Source organism: Amblyraja radiata, unplaced genomic scaffold (genome assembly GCF_010909765.2).
Source record: "Amblyraja radiata isolate CabotCenter1 unplaced genomic scaffold, sAmbRad1.1.pri S100, whole genome shotgun sequence".
NCBI classification, from domain to species: Eukaryota; Metazoa; Chordata; class Chondrichthyes; order Rajiformes; family Rajidae; genus Amblyraja; species Amblyraja radiata.
This window is the reverse complement of record NW_022630093.1, coordinates 37,848-55,857: the sequence shown is the minus strand read 5'-3', so window position 1 is coordinate 55,857 and position 18,010 is coordinate 37,848. Positions and strand designations below refer to the sequence as shown.

The 18,010-nt window shown below is 47.8% G+C and overlaps 1 protein-coding gene across 1 annotated transcript in view; it reads left to right on the top strand.

Moving 5' to 3' along the window:
• LOC116969079 (extensin-like) overlaps window positions 1–15,999 on the top strand; it is a 46,829-nt gene extending 30,830 nt beyond the window's left edge. The window contains exon 5 of the mRNA XM_033016026.1: window positions 15,801–15,999. Within this exon, the coding sequence (XP_032871917.1) occupies window positions 15,801–15,999 (199 nt within the window). The remainder of the gene's footprint in view (window positions 1–15,800) is intronic.
• The last annotated feature ends 2,011 nt before the right edge of the window (window positions 16,000–18,010 follow it).

Below are 18,010 nucleotides of genomic sequence, written 5' to 3'. Positions count from 1 at the left end.
CTTCAAGCCAAAGCACCCAAGCCACCATTAGCAGTAAGTAGTGACTTTCAACTTCAAGCCAAAGCACCCAAGCCACCATTAGCAGTAAGTTGTGCCTTTCAACATCAAGCCAAAGCACCCAAGCAACCATTTGCAGTAAGTAGTGACTTTCAACTTCATGCCACCATTTGCAGTCAATAGTGCCTTTCAACTTCAAGCCAAAGCACCCAAGCCACCATTATCAGTAAGTAGCGTCTTTCAACTTCATGCTACTATTTGCAGTAAGTAGTGCCTTTCAACTTAAAGCCGAAGCACCCAAGCCACCATTTGCAGTAAGTATTCCCTTTCAACCTCATGCCAAAGCACCCAAGCCACCATTTGCAGTAAGTAGTTCCTTTCAACTTCATGCCCCCATTTGCAATAATGAGTGCCTTTCAACTTCAAGCCAAAGCACCCAAACCACCATTTGCTGTAAGTAGTGCTGTTCAACCTCAAGCCAAAGCAGCCAAGCCACCATTTGCAGTAAGTAGTGCTTTTCAACTAAAAGCCGAAGCACCCAAGCCACCATTTGCAGTAAGTATTGCCTTTCAACTTCATGCCACCATTTGCAGTAAAGAGTGCCTTTCAACTTCAAGCCAAAGCACCCAAGCCACCATTAGCAGTAAGTCGTGACTTTCAACTTCAAGCCAAAGAACCCAAGCCACCATTTACAGTAAGTAGTGCCTTTGAACTTCAAGCTAAAGCACCCAAGCCAACATAGTGCCTTTCAACTTCAGGCCAAAGCACCCATGCCACCATTTGCAGTAAGTAGTGCCTTTCAACTTCAAGTCAAAGCACCCAAACAACCATTTGCAGGCAGTGCCTTTTTACTTCAAACAACCCATATTTTCATTTTCAAAACACATTAAGGGTACTCACAGTGGTTTAGACATTTGTTCAGTGTTATTCAGAGCTCATAGAGACGTGACCCTTTGCTTCATCCACCCTGCAGAGACTGAGTGAGGCACACCACTTCATGGTTTTAGATTCCCTCCCCCTCCCTCAAGCAGGTGCCGCAGAGATAAATTTTTTTTAAACTTCAAGCCAAAGCAAGCAAGCCACCATTTGCAGTAAGTAGTGCCTTTCAACTTCAAGCCAAAGCACCCAGGCCACCATTTACAGTAAGTAGTGACCTTCAACTTCAAGCCAAAGCACCCAAGCCAGCATTTGCAGTAGTGACTTTCAACTTCAAGCAAATCACCCGCCACCATTTGCAGTAAGTAGTGCCTTTAAACTTCAATCCAAAGCTCTTATGCCACCATTTGCAGTAAGTAGTGCCTTTCAACTACAAGCAAAGCACCCAAGCTACCATTTGCAGTGTAGTGCCTTTCAACTTCAAGCCAAAACACCCAAAGTCAAGTCAAGTCAAGTCAAGTCAAGTTTATTTGTCACATACATATACGAGATGTGCAGTGAAATGAAAAGTGGCAATGCTCGCGGACTATGTGCAAAAAGACAAACAACCAAACAAACTATAAACACAATCATAACCACACATATTATTTTACATTATTAATAATGGAAGGGGTAACGTTCAGTAGTTAGTCCCTGGTGAGATAGGCATTTACAGTCCGAATGGAACCACCATTTGCAGTAACTAATGCCTTTCAACTTCAAGCCAAAGATCCCAAGCCACCATTTGCAGTAAGTAGTGCCTTTCAATATCAAGTCAAAGCACCCAAGCCACCATTTATAGGAAGTGGTGCCTTTCAACTTCAAGTCAAAGCAACCAAACAACCATTTGCAGGTAGTGCCTTTTTACTTCAAACAAACCATATTTTCATTTTCAAACCACATTAAGGGTACTCACAGTTGTGTAGACATTTGTTCAGTGATATTCAGAGCTCATAGAGACGTGACCCTTTGCCTCATCCACCTTGCAGAGACTGAGTGAGGCACATCCCTTCCTGGTTTTATATTCCCTCCCCCTCCCTCAAGCAGAGAATGGTAATTTTTTTTAAACTTCAAGCCAAAGCACCCAAGCCACCATTTGCAGTAAGTAGTGACCTTCAACTTCAAGCCAAAGCACCCAAGCCACCATTTGCAGTAAGTAGTGCCCATCAACTTCAAACCAAATCACTCAAGCCACCATTTGCAGTAAGTATTGACTTTCAACATCAAGCCAAAGCTCCCAAGCCACCATTAGCAGTAAGTAGTGCCTTTCAACTTTAAACCAAAGCTCCCAATCCACCATATGCAATAAATAGTGCCTTTCAAGTTCAAGGAAATCACACGCCACCATTTGCAGTCAGTGCCTTTCAACTTCAAGCCAAAACACCGAAGCCACCATTTGCAGTAAGTAGTGCCTTTCAACTTTAAACCAAAGCAGGGGCAGCAGAGAGAATGGTGTTTAATGGAAAAAAACGTTAATATCTCTCTGATTTGTCATCGATGGGAAAAATTCTCCGCACTCTTAGGGCGGAGAGGGGCTCTGAGCAAGGTGGTCAAAAATGACGGCCGTAGGTGGCGGTATTCTGTCGGAAATCGATGCACAGTGGGCCAAAATCGGTCAAGATCAGAGATTTAGTAATATAGGTAAGGTGGGAATTGAACCTGGGATTCTGGGGCACTGAGTGTCAGCTTTAATCACCGTCGCTCCCAGCGCAGGCCGGGAACACAATCCCCAACTCCACCATCTTCCATCCGATCGAGCCGAAACTCTCCCACGCCGCTGTTTGTCATCTCACTTGATCCGCCAGTTCTACTGCTCTCCAACAGAGGGCAGTGAGAGGGTTATGTGACCAGATGTCAGATTTGCATTGTGATCAGTTTATTGTCACAAACACACTGGGGGTGCAGTGAAATTCCTCACCAGCAGTCATAGAAACATAGAACAATAGACAATAGGTGCAGGAGTAGAGGCCATTCGGCCCTTCGAGCCTGCACCGCCATTCAATATGATCGTGGCTGATCATCCAACTCAGTATCCTGTACCTGCCTTCTCTCCATACACCCTGATCCCTTTCGCCACAAGGGCCACATCTAACTCATTTTTAAATATAGCCAATGAACTGTGGTCTCAACTACCTTCTGTGGCAGAGAATTCCACAGATTTACCACTCTCCGTTTAAAAAATGATTTTTCTCACCTCGGTCCTAAAAGCTTCCCTCTTATCCGGTGTGACCCCTAGTTCTGGACTTCCCCAACATCGAGAAAAATCGTCCTACATCTAGCCTGTCCAACCCCTTAAGAATGTTGTACGTTTCTGTAAGATCCCCCCCCCCCAATCTTCTAAAATCTAGCGAGTACAAGCCGAGTATCCAGTCTCTCTCTCTCCCTCTCTCTCCCTCTCTCTCCCTCTCCATCTCTCACTCCCTATCACTCTTTCCCTCTCTCTCCCCCTCTCTCCACCTCTCTTTATCTCTGCCCCCTCTCTCGCCCTCTCTCTCATCCACTCTCTCCCCCCTCTCCCTCACTCTCTTCCTCACTCTCTCCCTCTCTCTCCCTCTCTCTCTCTCTCTCCCTCTCTATCTCCCTCTCTCTCCCTCCCTCTCCCTCCCTCTCTCAACAGGTCAGGCAGCATCTCTGGAGACAAAGGATGGGTGACGTTCGGGTCAGGACCTGTCTTCACATGGGTTGGGGGAGGGAGGGGGGAGGTGAAGAGCTGGAGACAAGAAAAGACCGGAACCAAAAAGGGCCAGCCACATATGACCTCAGGCAGGGCTTTGCCTGGTAAGACCATTGTTCTCTAGTGAAGCAGTGATCTCAAGAGAAACAATGTGGAGAACTGTGGAACTGGTAAAACGACAAGGCAGGAGGGAGGGGGCAAGGAGGGAGGGGAGGGTGCGTGGGGTCGTGGGGGGGGGGGGAGTATGAGGAAGTTATTAAAATTAGAGAATTCAATGTCCATGCCACTGGGTTTAATTTAGTTTAGAGATACAGCGCAGAGACAGGCCCTTCGGCCCATCATGTCCGAACCGACTAGCGATCCACACACATTAACACTATTCTACACGCACTATATAACCATATAACAATTACAGCACAGAAACAGGCCACCTCGACCCTTCTAGTCCGTGCCGATCACTTATGAATTATGAATCTAACTCTATATCACACACACACAAACTGTTGCCCCGCAACATTGATCACACTGCGAGTCGGATCGGGTCAGGTAGGCTCCGGTTACTAAAATGGGCGGAGATAAATGCCCAGGATCCCCTCCGTAGCGTACTACACGTCAGCCCATTGCATTTCGCAGGAGTAAGCTATCTTGCTATAGGATCTTTGCCTTAGACAGCACAGGGCAGCACAATGGTGCAGCGGTAATGTTGCTGCCTTACAGCCCCAGAGACCCAGGTTCGAGCCTGACTACGGGTGCTGTCTGAATGGAGCTTGTACGTTCTCCCTGTGACATCGTTGATTTTCTCCGGGTGCTCCAGTTTCCTCCCACACTCCAAATACGTACAGGTTTACAGGATAATTGGTTTTGGTAAGTTGCAGAAATAAATTGTCCTTCGTGTGTGTAGGTAATGTTACGGGATGATCGCTGGTCAGCGCAGACTCGGTAGGCAAAGGTATCTCCAAAGTCCAAAGTCTAAATTAACCTTTTGGGAATCCAGCATCAGCTTTACACCCTCTGTGATGCTAGATTAAACTGAGTCACTGAGTTAAAATGCTGGAACTCCCTCCTGACAGCACTGAGAGAATATCCACACGCGAAGAACTGCATCAGTTTTTAAAAGGAAGCTAACCGCCACCTTCCCAAGCAAAACAAGGACAATACATTTCTGCCTCTGTCTGCAAAGCCCACATCCCTTGAATGAATATTAAAACTGGTGACATTATTGCTAGGGTGTTGCTTCATTCATTAGGAATAGGAGTCCCTCATTCATTATTTACCAAGATAAATTTCATGCTAAAGATATACACAAAGAAGAAGTTGACGGGCATGGTTCTACGCGAGCCGGAAATGGAGGTGGTCCTCTCGGACTACGCCGATGACGTGCTCCTCATGTTCACTGACCCCGTCGACCTGCAGATAATGTGCGAGTGCCAACGAGTCTTCACGGCCGCCTCATCTGCCAGGATCAACTGGGGGAAATGTTCTGGACTCTTGGTGTGTCCTTGGCAGGTGGACTCACTCCCGAAGGAGATGAGGTCTTTCACGTGGAGCACCACGCACCTCCTCTACCTGGGAGTCTACCTGAGCCCCGGTGCGGAGACCAGTCTGACAGGAGGCGCTGGGCGGGTCTCCTCATAGTGCTTTCCTACCGGGGCAGGGTGTTGGTCATTAACCAACTCGTGGCCTCCATGCTCTGGTACAGATTGACCACGTTAGTCCCATCAGCCACCTTGGCTGGGATCATCCAGAAGAAGTTGGTGGACTTCTTCTGGGGCAACGGGAAGCACTGGGTCTCTGCAGCGGTCCTGAGTCACCCGATCGAGGAGGGCAGTCAGTCGCTGGTGTGCTTTCGCACCAAGTTGGCGGCTCTCCGCCTCAGGACCTTGCAGAGATACCTGTACTCAGGGCATCCTCCCATGTGGCACGTGCTGGCAACGCACTTTTTCCAACGGAGCCGCTGCCTTCAAGGAGGTATGCGGATCCCGATGGTGGGCGTCAGTCGTGCGGTCCTGATGGGGATGCCTGGCTTCTACAGGGACTTGTTGAGAGTCTGGAACCTGGTTGCCGTTGACCGGGCCCCACCTCCGCAGGCAGAGGGTAACAGCCCGGTCATGAGAGCAGCCGGTCCTTGTACCGCCCCATCGGGTGTCTGGGGGCTCAAACGTGTGGAGTACTTGTGGTTGAGCAAGCCCCCGCTCAGCCGGAAGTACTCATCGGACCCAGGCGCCGTAATCCATCCCGGGAGCCGGTCCCACACAATTTGAGCCGCCTTTCCTCGACACGCATCGTCTCCCTGCGAGAGGCAGGGAGGCGTGTCCTGTACAGGCTCCTCCTCCACACCCTGCACTTCCTCGCCCTGGTCCACCGTCCGGACACCAAGTGGCGGTCGGTGTTGCCTTCCGGTCGCGAGGGGGGCCCCCGGTGGGGGTCCCTCTACGCAGGGATTCTCCCCCTCTACATTGGGGACATGGGGTGGAGGGTATTGCACCGAGGTGTTCCCTGCAAACTGTTTCTCTCGCGGTTCACAGACTCGCCAGCCGCCTGCCACTTTTTCGGATTGGAAGAGTCTGTGTACCACGTGTACATGGAGTGCGTGAGGCTGCAGCCACTGTTTGAATATCTAAAGGGGCTGCTCCTTGCCTTCTGGCTGCATTTTTCACCCACCATCCTCATCTTTGGACACCCTGTGCGTAGGGGAGAGGGTAGGGCTGAAGATGTCCTGGTTGGGTTGCTCCTGGGCCTGGCCAAGCTGGCCATCCGTGAGTCAAGGCGCCAGACAGTGGAGGGCTCTACCCGAGCCGGCTGCCTGCCCCTTTTCCGGGTATACGTCCGTACCCGGGTGCGGATGAAAACGGAATACGCCCTGCCTACGGGCACCTGAGGGAGTTCCGCGACCGCTGGGCCCCGAGGGGGTTTGAATGTATCCTGGACAAGGATTGCAATATAGTTGTTTAGCAGTTGCTTAGCATATGTGTTCGTCTTGTATTATGGTGCTGTTTTGTTTTATTGTATTGTAAATACTATTTTATTATTTGAATAAATATTTTTGATTAAAAAACCCAAAAAAAGAGGACAGTGGACCAAGAAACCAAGAACCAAGACTATCGTGTTCTGTGTTCTTATTTATTTTATTCGTATGGTAAAAAAAAGCTTTTTGTTGTGTCTGTACTTTGCACAATGACAGTAAAGTTGAATCAAATCAAATCAATAACGGGTCTGTAAATATAGTACTCATAGACATAATAAACAAAAATTAAAGTTCAATAAATTAAAAAATAAATATATTAGCGCACAACAAAAGCCCAAAGTCCCAAACGCCACCAAAACAGTTCGTAGCTTGTAGTTTAGTTGGAATTTAAGGTCATTGAATTGAATTGAATTGAATTGAATTTCCTTTATTGTCATTCAGACCTTTGGGTCTGAACGAAATTTCGTGCCTGCAGTCATACATACAATACTACAATAATAAACAACAATAAACACATATTAACATCCACCACAGTGAGTCCACCAAGCACCACCTCACTGTTGTGGAGGCAAAAATCTTAGGGCTGCAGTCTCTTCCCTGCTCTTCTCCTTCTGCGCTGAGGCGATACCCCACCGGGCGATGGTACAATCAGTCCCGCGGCTCACCGAACCCCGCGAAAGGGCCGGTTTAAACACCGCGGCCCGGGGTGTTCGAAGCTGCCGCCCTTCAGTCCAGCGGACGCAGCCGCTGGCCTGCGGCTGAACCCCGGACTCAGGTCATAAGTGATAGAAGGTTCACCAGACTGATTCCTGGGATGTCAGGTCTTTCATATGAAGAAAGACTGGATAGACTCGGCTTGTACACGCTAGAATTTAGAAGATTGAGGGGGGATCTTATAGAAATTCTGAGGCTACGACCTCTAGTCCTAGACTCTCCCACTAGTGGAAACATCCTCTCCATACCCACTCTATCCAAGCCATTCACTATTCTGTACGTATAATGAGGTCGCCCTCGTTCTTCTAGACTCCAGGATGTACTGGACCAGTGCCGACAAGCACTCATCATATGTTAACCTACTAATTCATGTAATGTTCAAGACCCCGATGGTTGCTGAGAAGAAGCTGTTCCTGAACCTGGAGGTCACAGTTTTCAGACTCTGATACCTTCTCCCGAATGCAAGAGTGAAGTGAGAGCATAGCTAAGGTTGCAGCAAATTTAATTGCCTCCGGTTTTATTCGTTGTTTTGGTGGCAGAGGTCATTGATTCAGTTTTGAAATTCTATGGCCTCAGATCTTTGTGAAAGGTCATGTGAAATGATTTTTTTGTTGAGTGCTATCCAGCATTCATAGCAAAAGGATTTGAGTATAGGAGCAGGGAGGTTCTACTGCAGTTGTACAGGGTCTTGGTGAGACCACACCTGGAGTAATGCATACAGTTTTGGTCTCCTAATCTGAGGAAAGACATTCTTTAGGACCGAGATGAGAAAAACATTTTTCACACAGAGAGTAGTAAATCTCTGGAACTCTCTGCCACAGAAGGTAGTTGAGGCCAGTTCATTGGCTATATTTAAGAGAGAGTTAGATGTGGCCCTTGTGGCTAATGGGATCAGGGGGTATCGAGAGAAGACATGATACTGAGTTGGATGATCAGCCATGATCATATTGAATGACGGTGCGATCTCGAAGGGCCGAATGGCCTACTCCTGCACCAAATTTCTATGTTTCTATGTTTCAATGTCAGGATAAAGGGAATAACATTCTGTACAAGGGAAAGTTCAGTAAAGACCAATTATTGATCTCCAATTGTGTAGCTAGGAAGTCACGACCACTTTTCAGCTGAATCGCTGAATTGAAATCAGAAGTGCTGGCTACTTGGTGCAATCTCAACAGTGATTCAGTTTGAGGTTTTAATGCACTATATGTCACAACCCCTAAAACAGGATCGACTTGGCACTCCAATGTAATGACTTCAGCTGTGTGGCCCGAATGCCTTAAGCCCCTGTCCCACTTAGGAAACCTGAACGGAAACCTATGGAGACTTTTTGCCCCACCCAAGGTTTCCTTGCGGTTCCCGGAGGTTGCAGGTGGTTGCCGGAGGTTGCAGATAGTGGAAGCAGGTAGCGAGACTGAAAAAAACCTCCGGGAACCGCACGGAAACCTTGGGTGGGGCAAAAAGTCTCCAGAGGTTCCTGTTCAGGGTTCCTAAGTGGGACAGGGGCATAACGTTCCACTCAACCCAGGGATTAGGCTGATCTGGATAGAATCCGTGGGGATGCAGCAATTTCTCATTTTAATGGCTGCAACAGGGAACCAGAGCTGAGAAGAAGCAGTAGTATTATTAAACAGTATTTTTGTGAGATATTGCAGGTTAAATAAGTTTGCTTTCAATCTCACATTCCCTCTCTCTCCGTCCCTCCCCCACACTAGTCGTCCAATATGTTTCACTGTCGTCCAACTTGGTTTCACTATTTCACTCGCACGTTCATTCATTCTCACCTTCTCCACCGGCAAACAATAGATCATTGTGGGCTCCACCTTTCCTGAATCATTGCTCTGGCCTTGATTTGTCCTTTTGTATACCTTTCATTCATTTGTTCTTTTTATCTCTTTATATCTCTAGTTCTGTCTCCCCTGGATACTGGACTTTCTAACCAACAGACCCCAGTCTGTTAGGTTAGACAAGCACACCTCTTCAACGCACACCCCGAACACCGGCGTCCCACAGGGCTCTGTGCTGAGCCCCCTCCTCTACTCCCTCTTCACCTATGACTGCACACCTGTATATGGTACTAACACCATCATCAAGTATGTATATGATACAATGGTGATTGGCCTCATCAGCAACAACGATTAGTCGGCCTATAGTGAGGAGGGCCAGCGCCTAGCAGCATGGTGCGCTGACAACAACCTGGCCCTTAACGCCAAGAAGACAAAGGAGGTAATTGTGGACTACAGGAAGTCTAGGGGCGGCACGCACACCCCCATCCACATCAACGGGACGGAGGTGGAACATGTTTCCAGCTTCAGGTTCCTGGGGGTCAACATCTCCGATGACCTCTCTTGGACCCACAATACCTCAACTCTGGTCAAGAAGGCTCACCAGCGTCTCTTCTTCCTGAGGAGACTGAAGAAGGTCCATCTGTCTCCTCAGATCCTGGTGAACTTCTACCACTGCACCATCGAGAGCATCCTTACCAACTGTATCACAGTATGGTATGGCAACTGCTCTGTATCCGACCGGAAAGCACGGCAGAGGGTGGTAAAAATTGCCCAACGCATCACCTGTTCCTCGCTCTCCTCCATTGAGTCTGTCCAAAGCAAGCGTCGTCTGCGGAGGGCGCTCAGCCTCGCCAAGGACTGCTCTCACCCCAACCATGGACTGTTTAGCCTCCTACCATCCGGGAGGCGCTACAGGTCTCTCCGTTGCCGGACCAGCAGGTCCAGGAACAGCTTCTTCCCTGCGGCTGTCACACTACTCAACAACGTACCTCGGTGACTGCCAATCACCCCCCCCCCCCAGACACTCCTCCCACAGGAAAAAATAAGTCTATGACTGTATGCATGTAAATAGATTTATTTATTGAAATCATATTCTATGTCGCTCTTCCAGGGAGATGCTACTTTTTTACACAGAGGGTGATGGGTATATGGAACACACTGCCAGAGCAGGTAGTTGAGGCAGCCACTATAAGACTGATTCCTGGGATGGCAGGACTTTCATATGAGGAGAGACCGGATAGACTCGGCTTGTACACGTTGGAATTCAGAAGACTGAGGGGGGATCTTATCGAAACTTACAAAATTCTTAAGGGGTTGGACAGGCTAGATGCGGGAAGATTATTCCCAATGTTGGGGAAGTCCAGAACTAGGGGTCACAGTTTAAGGATGAGAGGGTCGATTTTTAGGACCGATGAGGAAATCATTTTTTACACAGAGAGTGGTGAATCTGTGGAATTCTATGCCACAGAAGGTAGTTGAGGCCAGTTCATTGGTTATATTTAAGAGGGAGTTAGATGTGGATATTGTGGCTAAAGGGATCAGGGGGTATGGAGAGAAGGCAGGGATGGGATACTGAGTTGGATTATCAGCCATGATCATATCAAATGGCATTGCAGGCTCGAAGGGCCGAATGGCCTACTCCTGCACCTATATTCTATGTTTCTATGTTTCTAAGAGCATTTAAAATACATTTGGACAGGTACGTGGATTGATAAGGTTTAGAGTGATATGGGCTGCGCGCGGGCCTGTGGGACTAGTGTCTACAGGCCCACAGGCCTGCAGTGACTACAATTGATGAGAGATCAAGACCTTGAAATAAAGATTGTATATGCTGGAATAATGGGCTGGCAAAAAACAAGTCTGAAAAATAGATTTTCTCCAACAGATAAAAAGTATGGGTAAAAAAAATAAAAATAAAAAGCGAGTGGAAGCAGGCCCTTCGGTCGACCGAGTCCACGCCGACCAGCGATCCCCATACACTAACACTATTCTATCCAATAGAGACAATTTGCAATTTGAAAAATCAACTTTTCATATCCAACATTTCAACTTGGCTGAAGCAATATAATCTAATGAACATACAACATATAATATTTTGTCAAAGCCAAATTTATTTTTTGCTCTGACCTTGAAAATGATACTGTTGAGCTTTGGTTCATAATTTCACAGTTAAATCTTTGAATTATTCATTTGTTTCCACATCAGGTTTTTTTTTCAATGCGTGAATGTATTCGAAAGTGAAAACAAACTTAAAAAAGTCAAGGGAATAAATTGAGTTTATAGCATTTCTTATGGAACAAACGGAACAATGTACAATTGGCAAAAGATTTGCAGGTGTAAATTCTGCAGGCATCAATCATACAACAAAATATCATATTTTATATAAACTGTAATGAAGCATTCTGGAAAATTACATAGGAAATTACATAGATTCACTAGAAAGTTGCAGATTTACCAGAATGTTGCCCGGGTTTCAGCAACTAAGTTACAGAGAAAGGTTGAACAAGTTAGGGCTTTATTCTTTGGAGCGCAGAAGGTTAAGGGGGGACTTGATAGAGGTCTTTAAAATGATGAGAGGGATAGACAGTGTTGACGTGGATTAGCTTTTCCCGCTGAGAGTAGGGAAGATTCAAGCAAGAGGACGTTACTTGAGAATTAAGGGACAGCAGTTTAGGGGTAACATGAGGGGGAACTTCTTTACTCAGAGAGTGGTGGCTGTGTGGAATGAGCTTCCAGTGAAGGTGGTGGAGGCAGATTTTATCATTTAAAAATAAATTGGATAGTTATATGGACGGGAAAGGAATGGAGGATTATGGTCTGAGTGCAGGTAGATGGGACTAGGTGAGAATACGTGTTCGGCATGGACTAGAAGGGTCGAGATGGCCTGTTCCCGTGCTGTAATTGTTATATGGGTATATGGTTATATGGAAAGGGACATTAATGAGGTGTGATGTTTCAAGAGTTTTGAAGTAAAATACTAGTAGGGACTAATAGGGAAGGAATGACCAGATTAGAATAAGTCTTTGATAAAACAGCCACCATAATCAAAAACATCCCATCCTACTCATTCTCATACCCATTTATCCTTCTCCCTGCCCCCATCCGTCAGCAGGTACAGAATCTTGAATATGCGCACACAGGAACAGCTTCTTCCCCTCTGTAATCCGGCTTTTGAATGATCCTTCCATAAACTTGGGTAACGACTGATTCACCTCCACCTGATTGGGGACAGAAGCGCCGTTAAAGCATGAGCCTTCAGATCATGAGTTGCAAATTAATTTAGAAGTAAGACAAGACAAACTGTTCTTCCCGGAGATGCCCGAGTGTGGCTGGGCATCTGAATGTAATACACAACCCCTGTTCCCATCTCAAAGGGGGATCCCTAGTTTAAATAGTTGACTGTCGTTTGTAGATTAGGGAGGAAGTGCTAACTTAATAAAGGCTTCTTCCCTAATAAGGCTTCCCTCTCTTAATATCTCAAGCTTCTTCATCGCTAATATGTATTTTAGTTTATAAGAGCATGCTGGGAATGAGTTATGGAGTGATGGGGTCATACAGCATGGAACCAGGCCCTTTGATCCAACTCCATGGACCAAACAACCGCCTGCTCCAGTTTCCTCCCACTGCACACATAACAACTTCTCACTAAACACCTCCAAGACCAAGGAGCTGATTATTGACTTCAGGACGTCCCATAATGGACAATACGCCCCAGTCTCCATTTACGGGGAAAGTGTGGAGAGAGTGTACAGCTTTAAGTTTCTGGGCACTCACATTTCAGAGGACCTCACATGGTCCACCGACACCGCTGCGCTGGTCAAGAAGGCACAGCAATTACTGTTCTTCCTGAGGATATTAAAAAAGACTGGTCTGCCCCAACAGCTGCTGACCACAGAGCGCATACACACCGCTGCGCCACAGAGAGCATATTAACGTATGGCATCTCTGTGTGGTATCTCAGCTGCACGGAGGCGGAGAGGAGAGCTCTTCAGCGCGTCATCCACAAAGCGCAGAGGATCATTGGGACAGAGCTACCAGCCTTGGAGGGCATCTACCACACACGGTGCCTCAGGAAGGCCGTCAGCATCCATAAAGACTCATCACACCCTTGTAACGGACTGTTCGAACTACTTCCCTCCGGCAGACGTTACAAAGCCTTCTACGCCCGAACCTCCAGACTCAGAAACAGCTTTATTCCAAGAGCTATAGCGGCTCTGAACCGGACCTGCTGAGTGCCCCCCACCCACCCCCCTGGACAGTCTCCTTCGGATGGTCACCTCACACAGCTTATTTATTTATTTTACTTTTCTTGTACATTGGTGGAGCTGCATATTAAATCTTGTTGCACTAACGTGCAATGTCAATAAAATATATTATTATTATTATTATTATTACAAAGATGCGCAAGTTTATAGGGTAATCAGCTTCTGTACATTGCCCCTAGTGTGCAGGATGTGAAAGTGGGGTAACATGGAACTAGTGCACCGGTGAACGTTGGTTGGCACGGACTCGGCGTACCAAAGGGCCTGTTTCCACACTGAATCTCTAAAACTAAAACTAAAACCAAGATATCCCATCTAAGCCAATCCCATTTGGCCCCATGTCCCTCCAGACCTTGCTTTTCCATGTACCTGTCCAATCATTTTTTAAATGCAGGTATAATACTGCTCAATAACCTCCTCCAGCACCTGATTCTATATTCCCGCTATGTACTATAGACTTCTCGTCAGACTGGGATCAGAACGGTGCCACGACCATGGAGTTCTCCAGGCCAACCTTCACCAGAAGGAGCCCGAAATGGGCAACAGGGCATGAGATCCCTTGCTGCCAGCCACCACTTATCCGTGAAGCCCCGGCAAACATCAGAGTGAGGGACTGGGTAATGTATTTCATCCTTTACTCATCCATTTACTACATCAAATTATACTTTTGGGATGGCACAGTGGTACAAAGCACACAAAGATAAAATGTAATCAAGGGGGCTGTCAGACTGGTCGGAGTAACCCATGATTACATTTCTTCTCTGTATGCTTTGTTGTTACCTTCTAGCTAACAATGATCCAGTCTACATTTTCCTTGATTCCCATCTTCTTTCATGTCTCCTTTTCACATCTTACACTTCCTATTTCTGTCTCCCTCTCCCCCCTAACTCTCAGCCTGAAGAAGGGTCTCGACACAAAACATCATCCATTCCTTCTATCCAGAGATGCTGCCTGACCCGATGAGTTACTCCAGCATTTTGTGTCCATCTTCGGTAGAAACCAGCATCTGCAATTCCCTCCTACACATATGAATTTTAATCCCTGTACTCTTCTTTATGGTGTTCTTGCTTTTCTTCAGCAGATGGCCCGCAGTTTGCCACTAATGTGACTCCTGAACATTTGTCTGACAACCTGCTTTAATTTAGTTTAGAGATACAGCGCGAACATGTGACCATTAGCAGGATAATATCTGACCTTGGCTCTGTGCCTTGCGAATGCACATACCTGTCTCCCTCAGGCACTCCATTGCACATCCTAATATAATCAAGACATGATCGGAGATAGAGTAAAACAATTATGAGGCACAAACCTAAATTATTGGGATATGTAATTGCCAGGTATAATCAGCAGCTGGCATCTTCATTTGAATTAATATACAACGATGTTTTTGTGGATGGTTTATTAAAACAATTAGGAGGTATTTGAAATAGTCATGTTTCATCAGAGGAGAGAGAAACACCGTTAATATTTCAAACCATTGACCTTCCTACAGAAATATAGCTGATGCAAGGTCAATAACTGTTTCTCTCTTGATACGGCCTGACCTGCTTGGTGTTTTCAGAATTTTGTTTGGATAAATGTTTTTCAGCATCTTGCAGTTTTTTTAAATCATTTATTAAATTCCATCAGTCATGTTCAGTGAATAACTTGCAAACATTTGATTTATTCTGCGCTACAGGATCAGAGTGTGAAGTGGGTGACACAAAGGGAGGGGAAGCTCAACTAGTTTGGTTTAGCAATTCATTTAGAGTTTATTGAGAATTTAGTAACACAGGGTGGAACAAACCCCTCTACCCACCGAGTCCTTGCCAACCATTGATCACTAGTTATCATATTACCATATAATAATTACAGCACGGAAACAAGCCATCTCGGCCCTACAAGTCCGTGCCGAACAATTATTTCCCCCTAGTCCCATCTAACTGCACTCAGAGCATAACCCTCCATTCCTTTCCCATCCATATACATATCCAATTTATTTTTAAATGATAACATTGAACCTGCCTCCACCACCTCCACCGGAAGCTCATTCCACACAGCTACCACTCTCTGAGTAAAGAAGTCCCCCCTCATGTTACCCCTAAACTTCAGTCCCTTAATTCTGAAGTCATGTCCTCTTGTTTGAATCTTCCCTACACTCAATGGGAAAAGCTTGTCCACGTGAATGTTCAATTCTAAATTCTGAGGAAAATTCACAGAAGTCAATTAACCTACAAACCTGCAACTCTTTGGAATGTGGGAGGAAACCAGTGCACCTGGAGAAAACCACGCGGTCACAGGAAGAACGTACTAACTCTGAACAGACAGCATCCGAGATCAGGATCGATTCCAGGATTCTAATGCTTTAAGGCAGCAACTCTAGCACTGCGCAACAGTGAAAGCAACAAGGATCGAACGACAGCTAATACAAACTCAATTACCACAACGGTGATCGAAATAATGAAAGGGGCCAGCCCAGAAAACGTGCAAAAATCAATCCCCTCCCACAGTAACATGACCAAGGTAACCGACGCAGGGTTCGACTACCTACCAGCTCCAGCAGGTGCCACTACGGGACCCCTCCAGAACCCGAGCTACGGAACCGAGCGGGGACCCATACCGAACGATCAGAATATGTGGTCCATGAAGGCGAGGCGGACGTACAGAAGGAACCGGTATAACAGGGCCTGGAGGACGCGGGGTCTGTGACAACGGGGCGGACATAACATTGCAGAACAAAACCAGAGACAGGCAACAGGGCAGAATGAACAGGGTTGGAGGAAACGGGCGTACTCAGTACGGGCGGGCGGCGGTGGACGACCTCTATGTCGCGGCGCAGCAAAAACCACCGGGCTGTCTACATCCACGTGGGCGGGCTTGAGATGGCCGACGGAGACAAACTACTCCCGGCCTCCCACGTCCACCGTGAACGTGGCGACTCCTGCTCGCAGCACCCGGAATGGCCCTTCATCGACCCGTTGTAACGGCAAGCGGTGAGTGTCCCTGCGGATGAAAACATGCACACTGTTGTAACACCGCGGGCACATGCACCGCGGATCAACCGTACCTGGACGTGGGAATGGGATCCAACGTGCTCACCTGCTCTCGAAGGCCCTCCAGCAGCGCCGGGGCCGATGGGACCTGACCGTGAGCGGTGGGCAGAAATTCCCGGGCACCCACAGGGCCGAGCCGTACACGAGCTCGGCAAGGAAGCAGTCAAATCCTCCTTGGGTGAGGTGCGAATCCCAATCAGGACCCAGGCCAACTGGTCCACCCAGTCCGGGCCTGTAAGTCGAGTTTTCACCGCCGACTTAAGTTGCCGGTGGAACCTTTCAAACAGACCATTTGCCTGCGGTTGGTAAGCAGTCGTATCGTATATATTCCTGGGATGTCAGGACTTTCATATGAAGAAAGACTGGATAGACTCGGTTTGTACTCACTAGAATTTAGAAGATTGAGGGGGGATCTTATAGAAATTTACAAAATTATTAAGGGGTTGGACAGGCTAGATGTAGGAAGATTGTTCCCGATGTTGGGGTAGTCCAGAACAAGGGGTCACAGTTTAAGCATAAGGGGGAAATCTTTTAGGACTGAGATGAGGAAAACTTTTTTCACACAGAGAGTGGGGAATCTCTGGAATTCTCTGCCGCAGAAGGTAGTTGAGGCCAGTTCATTTGGCTATATTAAAGAGGCAGTTAGATGTGGCCCTTGTGGCTCAAGGGATCAGGGAAGGCAGGTACAGGATACTGAGTTGGATGATCAGCCAAGATCATATTGAATGGCGAATGGTGCAGGCTCGTAGGGCCGAATGGCCTCTACTCCTGCACCTATTGTCTATGTTTCTATGCAACTGGGCACCGTAGAGCTGGGCCAGGGCGGACAACAAGGTAGAGGTGAACTGGGCCCCCTCGGTCAGTGGAAATGTCGGTGGGCACCGCAAACCTGGCTATCCCGCGGTGGCGGTATCAGAGAGCAGGATCGCCTCTGGCCACCGCGTGAAACGGTCCACGATAGTAAGCAGGTGCGTGATACCACGGGACTGTGACAAGGGAGCCACCAGGTCGACATGCATGTGCAGGAACCCACCCTCGGGAGCGCAAACTCCTGTACGGGGGGGCCGCATGTGTCGCTGGACCTTGGAGGTCTGACAAGGGACACAGGTGTGGGCCCAGGCAGCCAACCGCTTACGGTGCGGTCGAAAAAGGTGTAGTTGCATTCTGGAGGCCGCAGCTGACGACTGAAAAAGGCTAACGGCTGCCAGCGGCCAACAACGAGCTGTTCCAGAACACCCCCATACAGTAGCAACCGAGGCGTCGACGGTGAGAGCGGTGGGGGCTGAAGCACGCGGGTGCACCAACATGGTGGCGTTAGCCAAGGCTGCCTTGGCACCCTCGAAAGCCACATCCACCTCCTCGGACCACACGAGGTCCCGCGGCTTACCCGCCAGGCACCCGGAACAGGGGCCGCATGATGGCTGTCCGCCACGGAACGGTGATAAAAATTCACCAGGCCGACAAACTCCTGTAGTCCATTTACGGTGAGTGGTCTGGGGAACTGCCTGATGGCCACGACCTTCGCAGGGAGTGGGGTAGCGCCTTGCGGGGTCACGCTGTGCCCCAGAAAGGAATGGATCGGAGGCCAAACTGGCATTTCACGGGGTTAATGGCCAGGTCCTGCTCGCGGAGACGCTGAAACAACGCACGGAGGTGGGCACCAATAT